Source organism: Arachis ipaensis, chromosome B03, assembly GCF_000816755.2.
Source record: "Arachis ipaensis cultivar K30076 chromosome B03, Araip1.1, whole genome shotgun sequence".
In the NCBI taxonomy this organism is placed as follows: domain Eukaryota; kingdom Viridiplantae; phylum Streptophyta; class Magnoliopsida; order Fabales; family Fabaceae; genus Arachis; species Arachis ipaensis.
The window spans coordinates 9,472,429-9,497,864 of NC_029787.2; the positions used below are offsets into that span (position 1 = coordinate 9,472,429).

General features: G+C 34.7%; 2 protein-coding genes across 8 annotated transcripts in view; one reads left to right on the forward strand and one right to left on the reverse strand.

The window, feature by feature from the left end:
• Positions 258–16,251, forward strand: LOC107628720 (MAP3K epsilon protein kinase 1). Of its 3 annotated transcripts, XM_016331298.2 has the most exons (24): positions 258–669; positions 1,575–1,709; positions 2,504–2,524; positions 4,239–4,312; positions 4,423–4,513; positions 4,602–4,685; positions 5,651–5,752; positions 6,359–6,490; positions 6,724–6,795; positions 6,941–7,044; positions 7,979–8,066; positions 8,256–8,648; positions 8,983–9,318; positions 9,402–9,446; positions 10,080–10,259; positions 10,360–10,443; positions 11,459–11,550; positions 11,638–11,721; positions 12,247–12,995; positions 13,549–13,937; positions 14,020–14,154; positions 14,467–14,873; positions 15,502–15,599; positions 15,712–16,251. In XM_016331298.2, the coding sequence occupies exons 1-23, from the start codon at positions 610–612 to the stop codon at positions 15,584–15,586; spliced, it is 3,942 nt and encodes a 1,313-aa protein (XP_016186784.1). In that variant the 5' UTR covers positions 258–609; the 3' UTR covers positions 15,587–15,599; positions 15,712–16,251. The 3 variants fall into 3 exon arrangements, with proteins under 3 accessions (XP_016186784.1, XP_020973721.1, XP_020973722.1); XM_021118062.1 differs by lacking the exons at positions 258–669; positions 1,575–1,709; positions 2,504–2,524 and adding exons at positions 3,153–3,307; positions 4,102–4,111 and having other exon boundaries at positions 4,228–4,312; positions 15,712–16,250; XM_021118063.1 differs by lacking the exons at positions 258–669; positions 1,575–1,709; positions 2,504–2,524; ... (1 more) ...; positions 4,423–4,513; positions 4,602–4,685 and adding an exon at positions 5,380–5,512 and having other exon boundaries at positions 15,712–16,250.
• LOC107628719 (peroxisomal biogenesis factor 6) overlaps positions 17,741–25,436 on the reverse strand; it is an 11,485-nt gene continuing 3,789 nt past the window's right edge. For 4 of the 5 annotated variants that reach the window (XM_021118065.1, XM_021118064.1, XM_016331296.2 and 1 more), the window contains 20 exons: positions 25,183–25,270; positions 24,753–24,804; positions 23,570–23,635; positions 22,613–22,770; positions 22,191–22,258; positions 21,902–22,096; positions 21,734–21,772; positions 21,399–21,506; positions 20,976–21,065; positions 20,769–20,844; positions 20,443–20,539; positions 20,291–20,360; positions 20,004–20,180; positions 19,800–19,922; positions 19,601–19,684; positions 19,295–19,479; positions 18,867–19,005; positions 18,689–18,754; positions 18,528–18,599; positions 17,741–18,400 (listed from right to left, as the gene is read on the reverse strand). In XM_021118065.1, coding sequence (XP_020973724.1) covers positions 18,293–18,400; positions 18,528–18,599; positions 18,689–18,754; positions 18,867–19,005; positions 19,295–19,479; positions 19,601–19,684; positions 19,800–19,922; positions 20,004–20,180; positions 20,291–20,360; positions 20,443–20,539; positions 20,769–20,844; positions 20,976–21,065; positions 21,399–21,506; positions 21,734–21,772; positions 21,902–22,096; positions 22,191–22,258; positions 22,613–22,770; positions 23,570–23,635; positions 24,753–24,804; positions 25,183–25,270 — 2,061 coding nt within the window. In that variant the 3' untranslated portion in view covers positions 17,741–18,292. The remainder of the gene's footprint in view (positions 18,401–18,527; positions 18,600–18,688; positions 18,755–18,866; positions 19,006–19,294; positions 19,480–19,600; positions 19,685–19,799; positions 19,923–20,003; positions 20,181–20,290; positions 20,361–20,442; positions 20,540–20,768; positions 20,845–20,975; positions 21,066–21,398; positions 21,507–21,733; positions 21,773–21,901; positions 22,097–22,190; positions 22,259–22,612; positions 22,771–23,569; positions 23,636–24,752; positions 24,805–25,182; positions 25,271–25,436) is intronic. The other variant, XM_016331297.2, reaches the window with a different exon arrangement.

A 25,436-nucleotide genomic window follows, 5' to 3' on the forward strand; every position in this document is an offset into this window, starting at 1 on the left:
ATATTTATGTTTTTTTATATTTACTTATTTAGTAAAATTAAATAAATTATAAAAAATGATGCATATTTATAAAAAAATGACACATTTAATGTATACAAAATTATTGTGATTATTTTGGACACATTCTTTTAACTGTATGTTATTAATTTTTATTATACTATACTTTATAAAGGAAAAAAAAAGGGAGGAAAAGAAAAAGAGAAAATGAAAGTATGAAACCCAGTAAGATGCCAGCTATATACCAATGTCTATAGATTGAGAGAGAGAGAGAAAGAAAGAAAGAAAGCAAGCTAGACACACAGGACATTCCATTTTGACCACTCCTGACAGCAACACACTCTCTCTCTCTCTTCTCTTTTCTTTTCTTTTCTTTTCTTTTCTTTGTTTATTTATTTTTCACTTTGTTAGTTTGTTTTCATAGATATTCCCATTATTATTTCCCCAAATTTCATCCAATCGGAGCCCCCGTTACGCCGCCGCCGGAATCAGCCAATTCCGCAATGGGCCTCCTCCGGCTCGTTCTTCTCTATTTCTAGGGTTTCTTTGTTTTCTCTTTCTCCCTCCGCGTGTCTCCTATCGTAGCTTCTGCTGCGCTTTCCCACCGGAGACATGTCGCGCCAAACGACGTCGACGGCATTCACTAAATCCAAGACTCTCGACAACAAATATGTACGCCATTTTCTCTCCTTTCACAAATTCACTTTCGATTCTCCGTACGATTTCAGCCTTTTCTGTTCTCTGTTTTCGCCAATTGCCAAAAGAATGCTGCTTAAATTTAAGATTTTTTACCCATTTTCTGGGGGTTGAAGACGTGAATTTCTTGTTTTAGAAAGTATATAGCTGAAATTGAATTAGTGGAGGGTTTAGTGTTGTGTTCATTGTGGAATAAGAGATGTTTCTGAATGAAATTTGAAAGCCTGGTGGTGGTTTTTACTTTAGTAGTACGATATGGCACATAATGTGGATGGTAGTAGTATATGGGAACTGTTGAAATTACGGTGACTGTGTGAATTGTAACATTAGTAATCATAAGCTTACGGTAGCAATACCATGACCTTAAAAAAAGGAGATGAAGCTGATGGTAGGGTAGCTGGTAGGCTGTAGCAGCTTTGGGCTGTACTGGCGGTAATGTTAGACTTAGGGTGCTGGGGTAATGTGGAACTGGTGTTAGGCAGCCAAATAAGAGTACTGTTGTTGATGTGACTATGGTTGCAATGAGGTCATAATGCTAATAACATGATCTAGTGGTGAGGGATGTTACTGCTGCTGATGGTGATTGGATGGTAGCAGTTAATAAATGTTTTCTAAAGGGACTGTGTTACATTGTTTGATGCTGCTTCTGGTTGTTCCTTCATCTTTGTTAAATCATCTAGCGTTTGCAGTACACACGTGGCAGAGAATGCACTTGAAAGTTGAAATGTTATATTCTGTAATTCATGGATTTTTTATTATATGATATTGTCTCTATTTTGAAACTGCTGTTGGATTGGTATATTAAACTGCTTTGATTTTTTTATTGGCCAATTTTTTTATTATTGTTTTTTATTTATTTTTGCTTGTGAGACTTGGAGCAGATGCTGGGAGATGAGATTGGGAAAGGAGCTTATGGTCGAGTTTACAAAGGTTTGGACCTGGAGAATGGAGACTTTGTTGCAATTAAACAAGTCTCTTTGGAGAATATTGCACAGGAGGATCTCAACATCATCATGGTATAAAATGTCTTCATATCATCCCTCTTTTAATTTTTCCTTAGATTGAATTATCGTGTTAACTGTTGATTATAAAGCAGAAAGTTAGTCTGTTATGTCTCAACAGACCCAATTGAGGTTGAGATGGACATCTGAGGCTCTCATGGTGGCTTGATATTGTGTCCATATGTCATTCAACTGATATGGCCCTTGCTTAGGCTAGGTCTTTCACCTTTTTTTCAAAAAAAAGTTTGGATAAAAGAAGAATTTCATTAAGATGGAGAGAAGAATAAACAAGGAAATGGAGGATAAGAGATCCTCCATACAAGAGCACAAAACAATCAAAAGAAGAGCTATCTATGAAGCGTAGGTTTCCAATCCCTCAACGTGCTTGAGGGGGAAGTCCTCTAAATGAATCATGAGGTTTAGGATGCCAAATATCTAATCATTTTCCATAAAAATATCTTGTTTGACAATCTGTCATTGAAGAGACTACTGGCATATATTGCATAATGCCACAAGGAGTTAACCTCTCTCCTAGTCCTAAAACCAACAAACATACTCAAGAGAAACTGGTCTATTGCTTAGGCTAGTTCTTTTTGGAGCAGAACTTCTTCACATATTCATAATTTGGCAACATATATTGTATGATAGATAAAGCAACTAGAAAAAGCAATATAATCTTTCTGAAGCTCTCAATGTCTTTTTAGCTCTTTATATTGCTTTTCTTTCCTCATCTATTATCTACATTACTAATTTGGGTGCTGCTTTGGCTGTTGCTTTCGTCTGATTTGATGGATGCTTTGATTTTCCAGCAAGAGATTGATTTGTTGAAGGTACTGTTTCTTAATATTGTATATGTGCTGCAATGTGGATGGTAGTAGTATATGGGAACTGTTGAAATTACGGTGACTGTGTGAATTGTAACATTAGTAATCATAAGCTTACGGTAGCAATACCATGACCTTAAAAAAAGGAGATGAAGCTGATGGTAGGGTAGCTGGTAGGCTGTAGCAGCTTTGGGCTGTACTGGCGGTAATGTTAGACTTAGGGTGCTGGGGTAATGTGGAACTGGTGTTAGGCAGCCAAATAAGAGTACTGTTGTTGATGTGACTATGGTTGCAATGAGGTCATAATGCTAATAACATGATCTAGTGGTGAGGGATGTTACTGCTGCTGATGGTGATTGGATGGTAGCAGTTAATAAATGTTTTCTAAAGGGACTGTGTTACATTGTTTGATGCTGCTTCTGGTTGTTCCTTCATCTTTGTTAAATCATCTAGCGTTTGCAGTACACACGTGGCAGAGAATGCACTTGAAAGTTGAAATGTTATATTCTGTAATTCATGGATTTTTTATTATATGATATTGTCTCTATTTTGAAACTGCTGTTGGATTGGTATATTAAACTGCTTTGATTTTTTTATTGGCCAATTTTTTTATTATTGTTTTTTATTTATTTTTGCTTGTGAGACTTGGAGCAGATGCTGGGAGATGAGATTGGGAAAGGAGCTTATGGTCGAGTTTACAAAGGTTTGGACCTGGAGAATGGAGACTTTGTTGCAATTAAACAAGTCTCTTTGGAGAATATTGCACAGGAGGATCTCAACATCATCATGGTATAAAATGTCTTCATATCATCCCTCTTTTAATTTTTCCTTAGATTGAATTATCGTGTTAACTGTTGATTATAAAGCAGAAAGTTAGTCTGTTATGTCTCAACAGACCCAATTGAGGTTGAGATGGACATCTGAGGCTCTCATGGTGGCTTGATATTGTGTCCATATGTCATTCAACTGATATGGCCCTTGCTTAGGCTAGGTCTTTCACCTTTTTTTCAAAAAAAAGTTTGGATAAAAGAAGAATTTCATTAAGATGGAGAGAAGAATAAACAAGGAAATGGAGGATAAGAGATCCTCCATACAAGAGCACAAAACAATCAAAAGAAGAGCTATCTATGAAGCGTAGGTTTCCAATCCCTCAACGTGCTTGAGGGGGAAGTCCTCTAAATGAATCATGAGGTTTAGGATGCCAAATATCTAATCATTTTCCATAAAAATATCTTGTTTGACAATCTGTCATTGAAGAGACTACTGGCATATATTGCATAATGCCACAAGGAGTTAACCTCTCTCCTAGTCCTAAAACCAACAAACATACTCAAGAGAAACTGGTCTATTGCTTAGGCTAGTTCTTTTTGGAGCAGAACTTCTTCACATATTCATAATTTGGCAACATATATTGTATGATAGATAAAGCAACTAGTATAATCTTTATAATCTTTCTGAAGCTCTCAATGTCTTTTTAGCTCTTTATATTGCTTTTCTTTCCTCATCTATTATCTACATTACTAATGCTTTGGCTGCTTTGGCTGTTGCTTTCGTCTGATTTGATGGATGCTTTGATTTTCCAGCAAGAGATTGCCCCCTTTTTCTCTCTTCCCTCTTTTTTAATATGTGTTCTTTACATGTCTACTTTCCTGTGATGTTTTTTGTTTAAACTCTCGAAATCACACTACCTATCATGTTAACTACTAGTAATCTGATACAGAATTTGAACCACAAAAACATTGTAAAGTATCTTGGATCCTTAAAGACAAAGAGTCACCTGCACATAATTCTTGAGTAAGTGACCTCAAATCTGTATTACAATGTAAATAAATCTCATTGTAGCATAATTTAATGGTACTTTAGAGGAGTCATGATTTTGCTACGTGTTGTTTGTGACTTAATAGGTATGTGGAGAATGGTTCACTTGCAAATATAATCAAGCCAAATAAATTTGGTCCTTTTCCAGAATCACTGGTTGCTGTTTATATTGCCCAGGTTTGGGGGTACTTATGACTTTTTCATTGCGATCTTCCAAGGATTTGGCTATAAGATTTTATGTTAAATGTATTATATGTTGAGCTAGGTGTTGGAAGGCTTGGTTTATCTACATGAACAAGGTGTTATTCATCGAGATATCAAGGGTGCAAACATATTGACAACTAAAGAGGCAAGTCTTCTATTTTTCTAGCTCACATTATGTGCTAGGGCTTTGTGTTTAGGCAATTCTTTTTTCTGGTGTGTATGCATTGTTATTCAAGTTATTATCTATATACAAGTGAGTTTTGTGTCATATATTCCCTCCTCTCAGTTGGAGTTAATTGATTGAATCAAGATGTTGGTGCTTTACTGGGTATTCATATTAATCTATCTAAAATCAATATTTGGCCATGGTGGGTACTGATGTGTGGTTTTAGTGGTAAGAGCAGTAGCCTATGGGCATTCATTCTATGCGACAAAGAAAGGGCAGCCTGGTGTACAAGCATCAACTGTAAAATATAAAATAATGTTCTATGGGATTGAATGTTGGATGGTAAAAAAGCCAACAAGAAAATAACTAAAGGATTAGGATGTTGAGACAGGTGAGTGGACACATTAGGACGGATAGAAGCAGCAGGAGTAAATGCATTATAGATAGAGTTTGGATAGCTCAGTAGTAGAGAGATGGTAGAATCTTATTAGGTGGGATAACTGTAGTTGTTATATTTTCGTCTTTGTTCGGAAAAAAAATGTATTTTGCATTTTTCCCTTTTTTCCCCTTCCCTCTACGATTCACCATATCTTTTTGCTTTTCGGAGTTTTCCTCCCTTGTTGCTTCTGTGCTTAATTTGGTCTATGTTGATTTTCCCCCTTTATGTTTAAGTTAATGGCAATTAACTGTATTTTGTAAGGAGTGAGTCAAAACATAACTTTTTTGCCCGCATTTGGAAATCAGAAGACAAGAGAAGGGGTTCCCAGTCTTGCTAGCTTGTTTTTAGCATTATTATGAACTACTAGGTACTAGCTATTCTGCATTTAGTAACTTGTACTTTGCTTGGTTAGTGTCTCATGATCTAGTTACGAGTTTTATTAATTTTCTTGTCATTGAATCTAGTTCAATTAATTCTCACCAATTATAACTCTTGCTTTCTTCAGGGTCTTGTCAAGCTTGCTGATTTTGGTGTTGCGACAAAATTAACAGAGGCTGATGTCAATACACATTCAGTTGTTGGAACACCATACTGGATGGCCCCAGAGGTATTAGCTCTGTGCACTAATAATTTGTTTAGAGCTTTTAATCATTACTTTATTTGAATAATCTATAACAGCTTTTGGCGTGCTGTTTGTTTTGTTTCTTTCTTAGGAAGGTCTCATCTTCCCCTTGGTTTCTGTCTCTTCTCTCATTATTATGTTGTGTCTTTCATAATATAAAAATGGTTTATTTGTTGCGCTGAGCACCAAGATGGCACTTTAGTTGTAATAAAACCACTCATCTTAAAATTTAAGATGTTAGGCAGAGACACATGAATAGTTATATATCTAATGTGGCCCCTCACACACGAGCCTTTTTTGGACTTGAAGCGTGAAAGCTGTGAATTCTTCATATGTTTATTTTATGCTGATTGTTTCTTTATTTAGAAGAATGGGGCAACAAGGGCTCTTTTGGTCATAGCAGCTCTAATATCATGTCATCAAATCACTTATCATAAAAGTTTAAGCTGTTACATAGAGGCCACTAATGGTTAAATATCTAATGTTAGTCCACCTAATAAAAAGGATTGTGGATTATAGCAGTGGCTTCTAATATAATGTATTAGCCTTATTTAAGGACACTCATGGATAATGTTCATTTTAATTTTTCAGGTTATAGAAATGTCTGGGGTTTGTGCTGCTTCTGACATTTGGAGTGTTGGCTGTACAGTTATTGAACTTCTTACATGTGTACCTCCGTATTATGATTTGCAGCCTATGCCAGCTCTTTTTCGTATTGTCCAGGTTTGTATATGTGTAATTAGTTACTCTTTCTTCAAGGTTCCTAGGACCTTCTTTTATTTACATTTGGATAAATAAAGGCATCAAACTTTCTTGTGTAACCAATGTGTGGTTAGAGTTTCGGGTTTAAGATTTAGTCTTATTGGAGCTCTCAAAGGCCCACGAAAAAATTTATTTGATCTATATTTCGTGTAGTGAAAAGAAACTTTTTCTTAATCCCTTGACTTTTCTCTCAGGATGAGCATCCTCCAATTCCTGATAGCTTGTCACCTGACATTACCGATTTTCTGCATCAATGCTTTAAGAAGGTAAAGCAAATCTTAACTTATTGGTTGGAATGCATACAATGTATTAACATAGATGCTATGCCGGCTGCATGTGACTTCCCTTTGTGTATTCCTTTCGCCCCTTTTGCTCATTGTTCCTGTCCTGATGTTCTGTTGCACATGACAGGATGCTAGACAAAGGCCTGATGCTAAAACACTGCTGTCTCACCCTTGGATTCAAAACTGTAGACGTGTCCTGCAGTCTTCACTCCGTCATAGTGGAACATTGAGGTTTGATAGCATGATATATTATTGTCCAATTATGTTATTTTTGGTCAAGTGTAGCCTTCTAAATACGAGTACTTTGTGATCCAGTTATCACTTTATTTTTATTCTCATTATTCTGATGCTTGATATTGGGTGACATCCATTTTGGTTGAATTGACATTTAAATGTCACAAAATGGTCTTTACTCCTGTTATTGTACTTCTTACTTTGTCTTTTCTAATATTCTTTCTTTCAAAATTAAAGAAAATGAAAAAAAAGATTGTATCAACAATTTCAAAATATGGTCTTTCCTTTATGATGTTCCAAGATACTGACCAATTAGCTCAACAAATCAAATCTTTAAGAAATTTTTATTTTGATAGAAGAATTCATAAGATTTGAAGGAGCTGACATGTTTCTGTTTGTTATCATTTCTGGTATAGTTTGTCTAATATTGACAATTAGCATGTAGCTTGAATCTTGTGCGTCAGATATTGATATTTTACAAGGCACCAAGTGGTTGTTACTTTCATCATTTTTTTTTCAAATTTTCAAATAATATACACAATCCTCCTCCGTATACTACAGCAGACAACTTGACTTAATGAAATCACACTTTGTTGTTTTCTGAATTAATTGTCCTCATTGCTTAGCTTCTTACTTTTAATTCGTCTTCTAATTGTTTGAGAATAAGAATAATCTAATATGGAATACATTTTCTATTTCGGAAGTGTTTGTCTGTCTATGCATTTTTGTATTATATCTGCAGTTTTTAGTGTTTACTGCCAAGTAGTGTTAACACTTTGAAGATACATTTTTTCTACTTTGTGAAATGAGTATGTTTATAGTTCTTGGATGCATTTACAATTAGACTTTTGTTTGAACCATTTATTGTTGTTTACTTGTAGCTCCAGAATTTTATAGCTTTTTAATTTGAGTAATGGTGTTACCTCTACAGAAATATAGAGGAAGATGATTCTGCAGGTGCACAAGTTTCTTCTGTTGATCACAAGGGTGCTGGTGAAAGATCTTCAGCGGAGAAAGAGGTCAGTGTTGAATTGAAGCTATGGGAATCTCCTTTCATTGTCATTTCTTCTGGTGCTAGTACTTTTAAGAATATAATCTAACACATTAAACCAGGAATCTGCATATTTTGAGCAATTATATTGTCTTTTTTTTTTGATACTGTATTTTTAATTTGTTATTATGTCTTAATTTCAATTTGTTTCTTATAGGATCCTCCAAAAGAGTTTTCAACTGTGACTGCTGATGGCAGCAAATCTCACGAAGACAATGCTTCAGATTCTAACTTTCTCAATGAGAGAACAGAGAAGGCTGATGATGTTCCATCAGATCAAGTTCTTACCTTAGCCATTCCCGAGACGTCGTTTCTACAAACTGGTTCTAGCAAACTCTCATCTAATGGAGAAGTAGAGGGTTCTGGGCCAACCGATGATCATGGAAATTCTAATGCTAAAGACCTACATGCAGTTGGGGTGAATGGAGAAATCAAATCTCCAAATTCAAGAGGGATGGCTAATAAGCTTGGAGGAAAAGACAGTACTAATAATAATGGCAATAAATCATTTGCTTTTGGAACAAGAGGTCATGATAATGGTGCCCTGGTGGTAATGCATCCATGTTTCTGCTTTTGCTGATTGAAATATCCCTTGAGCATTTATTTGCTTTCTGTCCGAAATGATTTCTCTCTTTAAACAGATTTCTAGTATTCTTTTTCTTTTCTTTTACTACACACATTTCAGAAAGAAAGAAGCCGTATTTTAGGTTAAGATGACCAGTACTCTAATGAAAGGCATCTTATCAGTAAATCCATTTAGAATATGGACACGGTCCCTTTCCTAAAGTCTTCTGTCTTAGTTATGATGCTGTAGTTCATCAATAAAATACTTCCTCATTCTTTGAATGATGAAACTAATGGATTTGTCTGATTGCTATTTGAAGGCAATGAAGGTACCAGCCCAAGGGGAAGGACATGAGCTGAGTAGATTTAGTGACCCTCCAGGAGATGCATACTTAGACGATTTATTTCAAGACAAACAACCTGGCGATGCTGCTGCTGAGGCTTCCACATCTACATCCACTTCACATATGGCTAAAGGCAATGCATCCATGAATGATGGTGGGAAAAATGATCTGGCCAAGGAGTTGAGGGCCACCATTGCCCGAAAACAATGGGAGAAGGAGAGTGAAATTGGACAGGCAAACAATGGTGGGAACCTTTTACACCGAGTAATGATAGGTGTTCTAAAAGATGATGTGATTGACATTGATGGTTTGGTATGTTACCAGTCTACAGTAGCTCTTTATTTGAAATCTATGTTTCCATCCCTTTTGACTTTTTTTCCCCCCAAATAAATCAGGTCTTCGATGAGAAGCTTCCTGGAGAGAATCTTTTTCCATTGCAGGTACCAAGTCTCTTTTGAATCTGCAGTTGTGATTTTTTGTTATTCTGATGTACCTCTCCTCTGAATAATATCCACCTCCCTAACATACTATGGTCTGTTATACTCAGTTCTAGCATCTCATGTATTCACTTTCTTATTTAACTTTATGTGATGTTCACGAATGTTATTTACTTATTGTATGTTATTTGATGTGAGCATACCTTTACAAAATGCAAAGCTGAAACTGTTCTTCAAAATTTGCTTATGTATTTATAAAGTATGTATAACATATTATGCACAGTAGAAATTTCTTGAATTTGTTATTTGGTTCCCTTTTCATTTTCATTTTGATTTTGCGGGGCATACACCATGGTGAAGCATTTAATTCAGGGTTGTCAAGTGAGACATATATGAAATTTATTCATTTTATTTTATTTGAGTGCATTGCTTACATATATGCCTTCTCTGGTCCAAGGAGTGGAAGAGGATTAGAGATGGCAAGAAACTAGTGAGAGGGAATAAGCTGATATGTGCAATGCGGTTGACATCCATTCTTTTTAATTGTTTCCAATAAACTGCTTCCATGCAGGAAAATTTTTGTAATCAGCTTAACAAATTCTTGACTGCGTTTGTGATGTCGTTTACATGTTGTAGGCTGTTGAGTTTGGCAGATTAGTTGGTTCACTACGGCAAGAGGAATCAGAAGAAGTCATTGCCTCTGCTTGCCAGAAACTTATTGGTATATTTCACCAACGTCCAGAGCAGAAGATTGTTTTTGTTACCCAGCATGGTTTACTTCCTCTGGCAGATTTACTGGAGGTTCCTAAAACACGTGTATGTTGTCCACAATGATACCTTATTTTACTCATTGTTGTCGGGCATGGCTGACATTTTAGTAAGTGGGAAGACATCTTATCTTTAATGGATGTTGCAGGTCATATGCTCTGTGCTTCAACTTATAAATCAAATAATCAAAGACAACACTGATTTTCAAGAAAATGCATGTCTTGTTGGATTGGTAAGTCATATATACATTTATGCTCCTCTCTTTCCCATTTCTCTTATTTTATTATCCGTTCTTATTTCTTATTAAAATTAGCAAGTTTATTTTGGCTCACTTGGCACGCTCATTTAGTTAATTCTCTGTCCAGCATGAGCATTCTTATCTTTCTGATTTGATATTGTGTTTATTGTTGAGTTAGGCTTATATTTATGAAACTTCAATAATAAAAATGGGTTCAACTTTTGTAAGGAATTAACCAAAATCACGGTAAAATTGAGAAATTGAAAGATTGTATAACTGTTCAGTCATGCCGTCACACAGAATTCAGTAAATAACTTCTATGCAAAAGGGCATATTCCTAATGTGTAATCTAGCAGATGACTTTTACAAATGTTATATGATCCTTCTTTTGTGGGTAATCAACTACCCATGGTTTGTCACAGTTGCATTAATGGCTTACTTAATTTGTAAGATGATGTTTTTTATTGCTGAAAATGGAAGGATTGAATATGTTTCAGTTATGACTTCTTTCATGACTCTGGTATTACAAAACTCCCACAGTTCAAGGTTGAACATTCAAATAACACTCCGTATCACCTAAATGTGATGAACTCGTTAACCCAAATATAGATCCATGACTTGGAAATATATTATGAACATTAGTAAAATATTCTTCGGAGTTTAGATTTAAGTTATCTACATTAACTGCTTTCTATTCTTAAGAACCCTGAAAAATTTTGGGTTGATTAGGATTTTGCAATATTAAAATCAGCCCCATAAATATATGGAAAATGATAGATCCTCCTAACTCATTCTCTAAACATCCTCCTTATTTCTAAACAAGGAAAATTTGAGTGCATTTCATATTTACTCTAGGCTGACTATTCTGAATAAATTTAGGCCAAAACAACAAAACAAGTCTAAGTCTATTTTGTGCTTAGGCTTCGTAGATGCTTGGTTGTATCAATAGATATCCTTAAATATCTTGGTTTAGCTATATTCTTAATTCTTTTCAAAATCGCCATGGCAGATTCCTGCAGTCATGAGCTTTGCTGTACCTGATCGACCCCGAGAGATTCGTATGGAAGCCGCTTATTTTTTGCAGCAGCTTTGTCAGTCAAGGTTTGAAGTTTTTTATGTTACTGTTAGTTGGTTTCTTTCATACTCTCATACTTTTTTTTTTAAATAAATCGTTTACCCTTGATGCAGCTCTTTGACATTACAAATGTTTATAGCTTGTCGTGGAATACCTGTACTGGTGGGATTTCTTGAGGCTGATTATGCCAAGTACAGGTTAGTTGTTTGTGAATGGTGTTTATATTCAATTATTCGCATTTTACTCCAGGTTATAATCTACAATTCAAGGCCAAAACTTGGTTGACACTTAACATTATCCACATGTTTCTCCAGGTTATAATCTACAATGCAATGCCAAAACTTGGTTGACACTTTAACATTATCCACACATTTTGTAATGACATTGTCTCAATAAATTTCGTTTGAGAACTTTTCAGCGTCTTCATCTTGTTTTTTGCTAAATTTAGAGGATTTGGTCTTCTTTGGTGTGAATCAGGGTTTCTTAATAGATAAGCAGTGAGACTGTGCTTCCTTTACTGATGTTTTGAATTATTCTTGTTTTATCTTTTCCCTTTTTGCCATGGAGGAGGATCCATGATCAAGAAAATTTACTTTAACATTGTAATTGTTATTTTGATGATGCATGTGTCTTTTATAGAAAATATTTGGCTATATTTCCCATTATTGCTGTATGCGGTACTTATGCTCAAGATGTGTCTATTTTGAACCGTCTTGTCTCAGGGAAATGGTTCATCTGGCTATTGATGGCATGTGGCAAGTATTCAAGCTTCAACAGTCGACTCCTAGAAATGACTTCTGTCGAATTGCTGCAAAGAATGGAATACTCCTTAGGCTTATAAATACCCTTTATAGCTTAAATGAAGCAACTCGGCTAGCTTCTATGTCTGTTGGGGGTGGACTTTTGGTTGATGGTTCATCTCAACGACCACGTTCAGGAATGGCAGATCCTACACATCCTTTTATTGTTCAGAATGAGGCATTGCTCTCTTCAGTAGATCAGCAGGATATACCTAAAGTGAGGCGTGGAGTACTTGACCATCACGTAGAAGCTTCCCATGCTTCAACATCCAATAATCGAAGATCAGATTCTACTTACTCCTTGGATGTTGATAGGCCTCAATCTAGCAATGCAGCGTCTGAACCAAGGGATTCTTTTTCTCGAGCAGATGTTGAATCCAGACAGCAGCGTATCAGTTTCTCTGCCAACAGGACATCAACAGATAGACCTCCTAAAGTATCAGAGACTGCATCAAATGGGTTATCAGTAACTGGAGGGACACAGCAAGAGCAAGTTCGGCCTCTTCTAAGCTTGTTGGAGAAAGAGCCCCCATCTGGACGCTTCTCTGGCCAGCTTGAGTATGTGCGTCAGTTTTCTGGATTAGAAAGACATGAAAGTGTACTTCCTTTGCTACATGCCTCTGAAAAGAAAACAAATGGTGAACTAGACTTTTTGATGGCAGAGTTTGCAGGTAAGAAGGATCCATCAACTGCCTTCAATGAACATATGTTAATAGATATAACAGAAAATTGCAATTAATTCAATTATAGACGTTCATTGTGAGCTTTTTGCTCTTCATTTTTTATAATTTCCTTTCCTTTCCTTTCAAACTCCTTGAAAAAATGATTACATCAACACGAATAAGCGATCGAAACCTCTTGTGCAGCAACCAGCCTTTGATTGCTTCTAGCATTCTAGGTTTTGTTTGAAGAATTGGACTACTTACATCTTAGAATCTTCTATGTCATATTTTCTCATAGATTAAGTTATTATCTTTACACCAAAATTTTTTATATTATATTATTGGTACTTTTGTTCAATCTTTTTGAATATCTAAAAGCATGTTGAGCCTAGTTCTAGTGTTATTGTTCCTGAAATTTGATTTAACCATATGTACTTTAAAAGATAAAACAGATCACCTTAGCTGCTGCTTCTTTTTTCCTCCAAATTTTCTGTGGTTTGGCTGTTATTTAATTGATTCTGTATCAATGGTATGTTCACATGTTTTGTGTGTGGTGTTGCAGATGTTTCTCAACGTGGAAAGGAAAATGGAAATCTTGATTTTGGTACCAGATTGTCTCACAAAGTTGCTCCCAAGAAATTAGGGACTTTAGGTGCTAGTGAAGGAGCTGCTTCGACATCTGGGATTGTATCGCAGACTGCATCAGGTGTATTATCTGGTTCAGGTGTCCTAAATGCTAGACCAGGTAGTGCAACTTCATCTGGGCTACTTTCCCACATGGTTTCATCATTGAATGCAGATGTTGCCCGGGAGTACCTAGAAAAGGTGGCAGACCTTCTGCTTGAGTTTGCACAAGCAGACACAACAGTGAAGTCTTATATGTGTAGCCATAGCTTGCTCAGTCGTCTTTTCCAGATGTTTAACAGGGTGGAGCCTCCTATTCTGTTAAAGGTATGGCCCAAAACTTACCCTTTAATAGCTTAGCTTATATCCTATTGGTTCTGATCATTTATGTATTTGGCTTATTCTCCAGATATTGAAGTGTATTAATCATCTGTCAACTGATCCAAATTGCTTAGAAAATCTTCAACGTGCTGAAGCTATAAAATACTTGATACCAAATCTTGAACTCAAAGAAGGGTCTCTTGTATCAGAAATACATCACGAGGTGAGTCTTGGTGATCTTCTTGCTGCTGTCATTTAAAATTTGTTGTGATTAAAACATCTTTACATCATTCTGTATAATGCTTTCTCTCTTTCTTTTGTATTATGTTCAGTTTAAGTTGACAATGATTATGGCAGCAACTAAAATGCTTCACTATTCAATAAATCGTAGGAAGATTGTTTGCAGACAGTACTCAAAGTCTTTCATGTTATTCTGGGCTCTGCACTGACTTGCAGCTTTACATTGCTTTTGATTCTATATTAGTGTGACCATCTAAAGTTGGCTTAAATGTTGTATTTCATTTATCTTTTATAGGTCCTCAATGCACTGTTTAACTTATGCAAGATAAATAAAAGGAGACAAGAGCAGGCAGCTGAAAATGGGATCATTCCCCATTTGATGCAATTCATCACATCAAATTCTCCCTTGAAACAATATGCTTTGCCTCTACTATGTGATATGGCTCATGCATCTCGCAATTCAAGAGAGCAGTTAAGGGCTCATGGTGGTTTGGATGTCTATTTGAATCTCCTTGAGGATGAAATTTGGTCTGTGACAGCGCTAGATTCTATTGCTGTTTGCTTAGCCCATGACAATGACAGTAAGAAGGTGGAACAAGCATTACTAAAAAAGGATGCAGTTCAAAAGCTTGTGAAGTTTTTCCAGTCGTGTCCGGAGCAGCATTTTGTACACATATTGGAGCCATTCTTGAAAATCATCACGTACATGATTCTAAATCCTTTACCTTTTAGTGATACAATTATTGAAAGGATTTGTTTTTTACATTCCAATTGTTTGACAAGTTAGTCCTCTTTCTAAACCATCATTTTTTTGCACCCTTTAATTTTATAGTTGAGCATGTAAAATGAAAGGGTGTTCAACTTTTCAGTTCAATTGATGCATGGTTGAAAGAGAATTAGGATCTTGTAAATGTAGGGACCGAGTTATATCAATGGTCCGATGCCCTAGAAGCTTGACTACCTTGTAGCATAGAGCTATATAGGAAAAATAAGATATGGTGGGGCCAAAGCCGCAATGTTGCTTAGCTTATTATCTTGCCTTTTCCCGTTTCTTTTAGTCCAAATAGCATATGGGAAATATGATGGGTTATTCTATGAGAGGAATTTATATGGCACACCAAAGATATTTAGATTTTCACAAGGGTAAGCTATAGGCTATACATAATAACTCTGCCCTCTTGCCAGAAATAGTTTGTGATGTTAGAAAATTTTTTTTTTTTTTCTGTTTTGTTTGTGAGCATTGTTCTTTTTGTCATTCTGAGTATTGGTCCTTCCTTCTATTCTACACTTTTTTTTGTTAATTAAGTCCCATTATAAAATTATGTTGCAGAAAATCTGCAAGGATCAATACCACGCTGGCTGTTAATGGATTAACACCATTACTCATTGCAAGGCTTGATCATCAAGAGCCTTAGTCACGAGGTGATAGTGTGTATTGAAATATTTGTATTCAAGAACTTTAAAGAAATGGTCTTCCCTGCACATTTGTTTTTTCCTTTATCTATTGTCCATAAACCAAATATATGAAAAAATGTTGTGGCAGGCTGTCTATGAGCATCATCCGCAGCCGAAGAAGCTGATCGTGGAGAATGATTTGCCCCAGAAACTTCAAAACTTAATAGGCGAACGAAGAGATGGCCAAGTTTTGGTTAAACAGATGGCTACTTCATTGCTTAAAGCTCTACACATAAATACCGTTTTGTAAATTTAGGGTTCAATAGTAATTTTTGTTTATGTATATTCGATTGTATTGGGGAAAAAATATTTATGGTTGTGTATATAATTTTGCCCCTTGTTTGGTTTGCTTATCATTTATCTTGGTTGAGTGAAAAAATGATTGAGTGGCGTATGTTAACTCATGGATACTATTTTTGGGAGTTGGCTGATTTTTTTGGCTCCGAACTCCCAAAATGCATAGTTTTCTCTTTTGGGTTCGGATGTGAGGTGGGAAAGTATCTTAAGTACTGGTTTCCTCATGTTTCTTCCATTCGCTCTATTTGTAAACTATAACTATAACTATTTATGATGTACGCCAAAAAATTTAAAAAGAAAAAGTTCAAAGTATGTTATCTGAAGATTTACATTATTCGTACTTTATTTCCAATTACTATACTTTGTAGGTACATATATTGTATTGAATTGGTTTTCCAAGCGGTGACTTCTTGGCTAAAACCTTCGCCATCAATTAGCGTGAACAAATAGTTTATTTGCTGCTAAAGTTGTGCTAGACTGCCAGCAGGCATGTTTCGGATTATACTATGAAAAAAAAGTCGTTACAAAGTTTAAATCTCACTTGAATATGATCTGCTGCACCTCGGAAATTATACCAATCATACATTCTTTTTCATGCGTTTCTATCTCTTGTCCTTTAATATCATTGGGCCTTTCTCTCCAGTTTCAAACATTTTTTTACACATTGTTTGGATCAAGAGAATTTGGAGGGAAAGAAAATGAAAGGAGAGAAAATGGATGGAAAAGTAAGTTTTTTGTTGTTTGGATGAGAGGAGAAAATAGAGTGGAAAGAAAAAAATTTGTGGGACCCACTAAAATATTTTCATCTCAAGGATGAGATGAAAATGAAGAGAAATGTTGCAAACATAAATAAAATTACATATTTACCCTTTATTATTAATAAATTATAACTTATATATAATATAGATAAGGATATTAATGTAATTTTATACTATTATGATTTTCTTTCTTTTCACTTTTCTTTCCATCCAAACAAAAGAAATTTTTCTTTCTATTTTCTTTCCATCAATTTTCTCTTCATCCAAACACCATACAAATCACTCTATTTTTTCTTCTATTTTCTTTCCTCTCATTTTCTTTCCTCTTATTTTCTTTCCTTCCATTTTCTTTTTTACATCCAAACAAAGCCTTAGAGTAAACTATTAAAATAGTATCTAAAAATTTGCATCAATGACAAAATAAATTTTAAAAAATGATAATAACAAATAAGTCTCTAAAAGATTTAAAAACACAATTAAAAAAATAGATATTGAAAATATATTTTAGAAAATGACTTTAGAGATAAAATTTTGATACAAATTTTTGGAATTATTATTAGAAAATGATCCTTTCATCCTTAAAATTTGGTAATTTTTTATCAAGTGATAAAACCATGAATGACCACATTTATTTGAAAAATGAAAAAATTTAGAAATCAAATTTTATTCTGAATTTTTCTAAATAATTATTCAAATGTTGCCACAAAAATCTAAATCTAAAAAATATTTTCTAAAGAATATTAAAATATTTGACTTAAATTGTAAAATCACTTTAATGATTTCTTAATATTTTGTATCAATTTTCAATTTTCAATTTTCATAGTTAAAAATATTTTAGTGAATATTAGAATTCTAAACTAAATAGCTTAAAATGTATAGTTAAGACCTAAGAATCAAATATCAAATATGTTTAGAAACTATTCACTTAATCCATTGGTTTCGATTTCTCTAAATTATTGGCATTAAAATCAACATTTGAACGATTAAAATTAATATGCATTCATCTTAGGCAATGCATAGTATTAGATTTGATACTTATCATATCCGTGTAATATTTTGGCAGAAGAAAACACATTGTATTTGCTTTGTAACAAGCCCCTGAACTTTCTCTGCAACTAAATTCTTGGTTGAAATAATACCCCAGTTAGAAATCATAATTATTTCCATTACAACACTTAAAATGACATTGAATTATTAAACACGGCCAATGAAAATAACAAAAAATTAATTGGGAAAATCTCCCCTATCATACATATGATTTGAATATCTCCTAAGACCAGATTAGAAACTACCTAAATTTCATTACATACATTAAACTCTGAGAAACTCTTCCAATGGCTCAAAATAGATTATGGGTGGGTTCGACCTCGAAACAAAGCCTCCAAGACGGAATCATATTGTATCAGTAATTTGTGCAGGTGGAAAACTCTTCTTGTATTCAAAAATTATATGAAATGAGGGTACCGAATTATTTGGAATGCAGAGGCCGTTGAATAAGTTATAACGTACAATGTACGCTGCATTCAGTACTCTTTCTTGCCACCTTTGGTATATTCTCAGGTTGCTATGGAACATGAGCCTCATGAATTAGTCATAGAAACCATGCTCGTTTCAAAATCCGAATGATGCTTTAGTCCTACTACCACCTTCACCATACATTTCATTCCACTTCCTCAGCTCATTCATACTTGTTGCATCGTATGCCACCGACGGACCCACCTATACACACATTTAACATCGCATGTAAACAATAACAGCATCAAAGTCTTATTCCACTAGATGGTAGGCTACATGGATCAAATTGCTGTGCTAAAAATAAATAATTAACAACTGAATTATCAAATACCTTGGATTTTGACTGAATAAAATCATCCAAATTAAGAGGCCTTAATACTGTAGTTGTACTATTAGTCCCTCCCTGTACAATGCAACACATAACACCGTGTTAACTATCTGTTAGAAACTATTCTGAAAATCAAATGTGTTCTGAAAAACACTTGATAATACCTGTGCAATGTTTTCTTCCTCTATGAGCTCTTGAACAGGTCTGTATGCTGCAGCAACACAAAGGTTCTGCCAAACATAAGGAAGAAGCATCATATAGACATGACATGTCAAGTTTACCCATGAAATGTTTCATTTTAATTTCATTAAAGAAAATCAACAGAAACTTAACAAAATTTACCTTCAAATCACTGCCAGAGTATCCTTCAGTCAAGTTAGCAAGTTTGTCATACTCAAAATTAGGATCCAAATTCTCTTGTGCAAGAAATATTCTCAAAATCTTCATTCGATTTTCGGCATCAGGTAAATCAACATATATCCTAAGCAAATGCAATGCAAACACAGCTTAATTAGCCAAATTGTTTTACTTTCAGGACCTTATCACAAACCACCTTCGTATTTTTAAAATAAAGTTCTACACTGACAATGGACAAGAAATTGAAGAAAGTGTTATATGAATATATAAGGTTTCCCTTTAAGAAAAACAAAAAAGGACACCCCAGCCCCAGCCTCCAAATTTTTATTTCAGCCCATCATAAAATTCAACTCAACATCAGACGATCATAATTCAACCCATGCTTATAACTTTCTTAAGGCCTTAGTGATTACCTTCTTGGTAAGCGACGAATGACAGCATCGTCAAGGTCAAATGGCCGGTTTGTTGCACCAAGAATGAGGATTCTTTGATTTTCTTTTGATCTCAATCCATCCCAAGCTGCCATGAACTCATTCCTCATCCTCCTAGTGGCTTCATGCTCAAAAGCACCACCACGAGCACCAAGCAAACTGTCAACCTAAAAATCAAATTGCATAGTATTAAGATATTTATAGCTAAATCCTTGATGATTTCTATGACCATTTTTTAATACTAGCATAACACGCAAGAACAAGATTTTATTAATGACAAACACTCACTTCATCAACAAATATAATGACAGGAGAAAGCTTGCTAGCAAAGGAGAAAAGAGCTTTTGTTAGTTTTTCTGCATCTCCAAACCACTGTATCAAGAAAAAATATGTGAGATCTTGGACAACCGAGAAGAAATAGAAAAAAAATATTGAAGTTTTAGTTGTTAAGGGTTTATCAAATTAAGAAGACTAGCATCAAAATCACCTTTGAAGTAAGAGTTGAACCAGTTATGCTAATAAAATTTGCACCAGCTTCAGTTGCAAGTGCTTTGGCCAGAAGTGTTTTTCCAGTTCCAGGAGGACCAAAAAGTAATATTCCTTTGCAAGGCTGAGAAGTTTTCCTCCAATTAAAAACAATAAAATTTAAAGGACAAAGTCATAATGCATACAAAAATCGACAATCATTTACCCGCAACAAGTTACCACGAGAGAAGAGTTCTGGTCTTCTCATCGGAAGAATAACAAGTTCATTAAGTGCCTTCTTCACGTTTTCAAGAGCACCTATATCATCAAACTTCACCCCAATTTCACCAGGGGGTACCACAGCTGAAATGAAATTGCTCTCAAACTCATCCTTCGCAAGGTTCTGTAATTTGCAAGATAGAAATCAATATTAGATTAAAAAAAAATAAAAAACTTAAAACTTTTGAATTTAAAATTCTTTCTTATATGTACTATGAGTAAAATAAACCACACCTTAAGGTTTTGGGAAGGCTTCTGTGATATATTTTCCTGGCCCTTCAACCTTGAGATTGCAATCTCAAGACTTCACATAAAGGGAAAAAAAATACAAATTAGCTTCAAAATAAACAGTAAAACATATAAAATGATAGGATTTGTAGTTAAACCTTTCACGAGGGATGCACAACCGTTCTCCTTTCACAGAAGGGAGCAGACATGAAGATAAGTAATGGTTTTTCGACCACCCAATAACTTTTTCAGCTTCTGAGAACAAAGATAATATGACAAGAAAACCATTACGTAAGTTATTAATCAACATCTTCTCCATTTCAAAAACAAAAAGCAAGCATTATATTCAGCAAGACTAAAGTCATATCAATCTAAAAGAGAATGGAGAATAAATGCAAATGAACAATTAGGAATAGAGCGCATGCATGTGTATACAAGGGAATAAAGGAAATGACTTCACTATTCACTAACTGCAGCTTCTTACTTTGCTTTGTCAAAATAACACCATCAGTGTTTACATGCAATAGATCCACACATGACAGCTGATGTTCTTCGAGAACCTACAAGATAAAAGTCCAACTATAAATGCCCGATTGGGGACGGTGAAAAATCTCGAGCAACATACATGGCATGATTTAAGTGTATCATGAATCATCAAGGTAGCAACAAAATTCATAGATCAAAGGTTTACCTTCCTTAATTCATTCAAATTACTTCTTGAAACGACAATTTTCCTGTCTTCTTCAAGTTGTTTCTTAAATGTTACCAGCACATTTTCATCCTGCAGATACACAAATTTGCAAATGTAAGCATAATGAAAATAAAAAGAAAATAATAGATACTTCTGTAATCCTTGCTAAAAACAGTTTACTTGGCATAGAGTCAATCAAGAGCCAACCTAATATAACATCTTTTCATCTTGAATTTCGAGGAAAATTACAAGACTGCCCATGTAATGTGTTGAGAAAAATATATCACTCTAATGCTTGGGTAAAAAAAGAGTCCACAACAGAAATGCTCATCAATATTGACATATAAATTTACTTTTGCATTGAATCATAGGAACTTAAAGTCTTCAAGGAAGATCATAAGCCAGTAAAGAGAAAACAATTACCTTAGGTGGGTGTACGCACAAAACATTAGAAAAGAGCTTGTGAATTTCATCATCTTCTGATCTCTTTGCACCTCTGAATCCCTCAGTCAAACGCTTCAGAGAAAGAGGCTGCAGGTAGATGCAATAATCAGACCATATAAAAGAGCCAAGTGATTACAAGTGCAACTTGGCCACTTGGGTACCATAGATTTGGCCATAAAAATATAAATAAAATATCAGTAGCTTCTAAAATAGTAGGATATAAATAGCCACACAAAAAAAGCTCTCATGTATCTAACCAAAATGGCCATATGATATTTTAAGGAATGTATAAATTTGTAGATAGCAAGCATTACCAGCTTAGCAACTCGTCCAAAGTTTGGAAGTATCATTGTCTGTCAAAAATGCATATCAATAAGAAGAAAGTAAACAATTAAAATGTTACCATTTGCAAAATGAAAAATGCATTAATCATAAAAAATATTTAGAAGATACTACTTCATGATTAAACAATTAAAGCTTACAAATTGTTCTTTCTCCTTTGATCCTGATTGAACTTTGTTTTGCCCACAGATCAACACAACGGGGCCAGATAACCGGTCAAACAGCTCTTCAACCTTGTTAAAAAACTCATTACGGTTTGACTTAGGAACTGATTTATGCAACCACTGTGAACCATCTGGAAAGTAGACAATGAGCGGTTGTTTCGAATGCAAAACCTGAAAAAGCAGCAGTCAAGCTTAACCATCAATAAAAAGAGTGGCTACCTTATTACGGAAGTTCAAAATATTGAAGAATACCAGAACAACATACCTCACATAAAGCCTCCAGTGCTATATAGCAATCTAGTGCTTGAGCATCAAGATCATTCTCAATGTCCCATAAAATAAATTTATTATTAAATCCTTAGTAATATCTAATTTTCTATTTGTCAATAATCAAAATAACTTGATGCCTTGATGAAAACACATATGCTAGTCTTCTGCAAGGCTAAAAAGAACTATTCCCAAGAATAGAAAATAGGCCATTTGGGAAAAAATGTCAAACGTCAATTCCTTGTAAGGGAGATTAATTCCATATGTCCATATTTTATATATTGAGTGACAGTAATTCTGACTAGTTTAATTCTTTGAAAAAATATAAATAAATAAGAATGTTACCAATATCTCCTACAGACAATTGAATAGTGAACACAAAATATATAGGATAATTCTGAATAAGAAAAATATAGAATATACCATGTAGCCAACGAATCGGTGGTTTTGTATGATGGTCACTACTAAGATTCTCTGCCCCACCCTCATTGCCACGATCTTCATTAATATCCATTATGACAGCAACTTGATCTCCGCTTACTTCATATACCTCTCCTCTCTGACCAGTGGTTAAAGGCCTGCAAAGTATCCTAATTGATTAAAGGTGCAAACTGCATGACCTGAAATCTATATGAGTATTCTGCAACAAATAGTTCTCATTTGCAAGATACAAACATCTATCAAAATAACAAATTACAAGCCAACATACAAAAATAAAGTCATAAACATTAAGCATGTCACAAGATAACACTAAGAATAGTAGAAATCCTCATATTTGTATCAGATACAAAAATCAACAATTGCCTAAAGGACAATACAAAATACATGAATACAAGAAATTTCGGCGTTCCAGCCAAGAAACATACAATACCAAAATTTATGAATAAAAGAATACAAATGTAAAAGGATCAGACAATCAAGAATCGAATAACGGAACAAAAATATGGAAAAGAAGAAATATAAATGTCAAACTAAGAAACCCCTTAAAGTTAAAAGGTCATGAAACATAAGTGCACACAGAAGCAGGCAAATTATTCAATCTGAAATCCTTGTCTAACTACCTAACCCTGACCAAGTGCACTACGTACCCAAACAACAGTAACAACTAACAACCACAGGCCCTTTCTCCATAACGCCACAAGATTTAGCTTAGGCAGTGTGCTTTCCTGGGTTGAGGCACAGGTAAGGTCAAGCCCCAAATTAAATACAAGCCCATTTTTGTAACAAATTACATAGGTGTGTGTATAATTTTGATTAGCTGAGAAGTTGGCAGAACAATGGACTCTATTTAATGAACAGTTTCAAAAAAAAATGCCAAAAAGGTGTGAGGTGTTTAGAAGCTTGGTTTTGACACATTAGGATGACTTACCGACCCACCTGCCATGTATAACAGTATAAGCACTAGTTGACCCATCAGATGTCAGTATCTTCCCCAATCTGATCCTGTGATAAAATTATATATGCCAATGTCAAGCAAGTGCTAAAAGTCCACCCGGGATGTGTATATAATGGTTTTACAAGGAACTAGAGGCTGCTCTCCTAGAACCAAACCTCAAGTCCAATACTCAAAATATTGGAAAACCCGTTCATTATTTCTCCTTGTACCTTTCCCCCAAGTTATATTACATCTTCCTCAAGGTTCAGAATGAAGGTTCCAATTTGTTTTAGGGGGAAAAATAATGGGAGACAAAAGCCTTCATAATTAAGTACTAAAGTTAATGATATAAAAAAACTATTCACTGAGTAATATCATGCAAACTCCAAATGTTTGTGGTTTAAAGTACTTGACTTTTACACAATATCCAAAGCACCATATCAAACACCTTTAAGTGGATAATCCTAGAAATTACAGGGGAAAAAAATAAACACTGTTTGGATAAGAAAGCAGTATTAATTCATCAAATATTAGCATATACAATTCAACCACATACATGGACAACGATAAAGACATCAAATGCAAAGAAAACAAACCACATATTAGATGATAAGGAGAAATAGAAGTGATTGATAATTTTCCTAGGTTATCATCTGCCAAACTTCACTTTGGTCCTCTTAACTATAGGAAAAACTTGTCAGGGATTTGCATCTTACACTTAATACGCAAGGATTTTCATCTAATAAAATATAAGACCTTAAATTTGCAATTCAATATAGATAAGTTTATCCTCTGTCTCCTTCAACAGTATCACACTAGCTCTTTGACAATCACCATTATTGTAACCTCACATGTTGCATGACAATAGCCATAAGCATAAGAAGCACTATGACACACACACCTTGTGATGATATCACCACAACCATTGTTACTATTTCTGCAATACATTCACTGAAAAAAATTGTATCCAATTGGCTAATGAAATAAACCATATTTGCCTAGCCCCACCTTACTACAAATAGGCACATTCAAGTGCAACTGAGCCAAATCAAAAGATATATATAGGTCATGCTTTCTTCAATAAATAGAGAACATTCAACACATAAATACAATATTGGGGGAAACAACAGTTCAAGAAGTAAGCATCTTCCAGATTAGAAGGGGAATAAGGAATTATTTCATTACCTATCATCAATTGTAGCTCGAGTAGATGGTCCAATGTACTTCACTCGGTCACCTGAAACGTAACAAACCAGTAATTTAGAAATTACATGAATGCTAATATATACATGTGAAAGTGGACAGCTTTGAAGGTCAATCATTAACGTTGCAACAACTACGTATATTCATCCATTAATTAAATGCAACAAACTGAAATAGAATTTAGGGGGATAATATCATATCAAGTCATAGTAAGATCATCAAACTTCTCTACCAGCTTCCTATATTGCACCAGATCCTAGAGGGTGACGGAGGGGAAGCGGGAGGTCACATTCAGCAAGTTCATATGTATGTTAAAAGTTTCAGTTGCTGAATATCTTGAATAGACATGGTTGAAAATCACATTTTGCAAGTTCATATGTATGATATAAGTTCCAGCTTATGTGTATGATACCTTTTCTTATCTGGCACCCAGATTTACCAGAAGAATTGGCTTCATTAGACCTAGATGACTCAGAACTCTCAGATTCTCCAGATGATATCTGCAAGCAGATTTGGGGACAGGGGGTGAGAAATTAAACAGTCTGTTGTAACTAAATAAGCCAATAATTCTGAAATATTATCGAAACATTTACTTTCATTTAGACCATATTATCCTCACGGAATTGAAAAAAATAAACCCCCCCCCCCCAATATTCCTACAATCCT

Bases quoted from the DNA above. Each gene is read 5' to 3' on its own strand.
- LOC107628720 (XM_016331298.2), top strand. From the start codon at position 610: ATGTCGCGCCAAACGACGTCGACGGCATTCACTAAATCCAAGACTCTC. The intron at 1,710-2,503 runs GTATAAAATGTC...TTGATTTTCCAG, and splicing joins AGGATCTCAACATCATCATG to CAAGAGATTGATTTGTTGAA. The intron at 9,319-9,401 runs GTATGTTACCAG...CAAATAAATCAG, and splicing joins TGATTGACATTGATGGTTTG to GTCTTCGATGAGAAGCTTCC.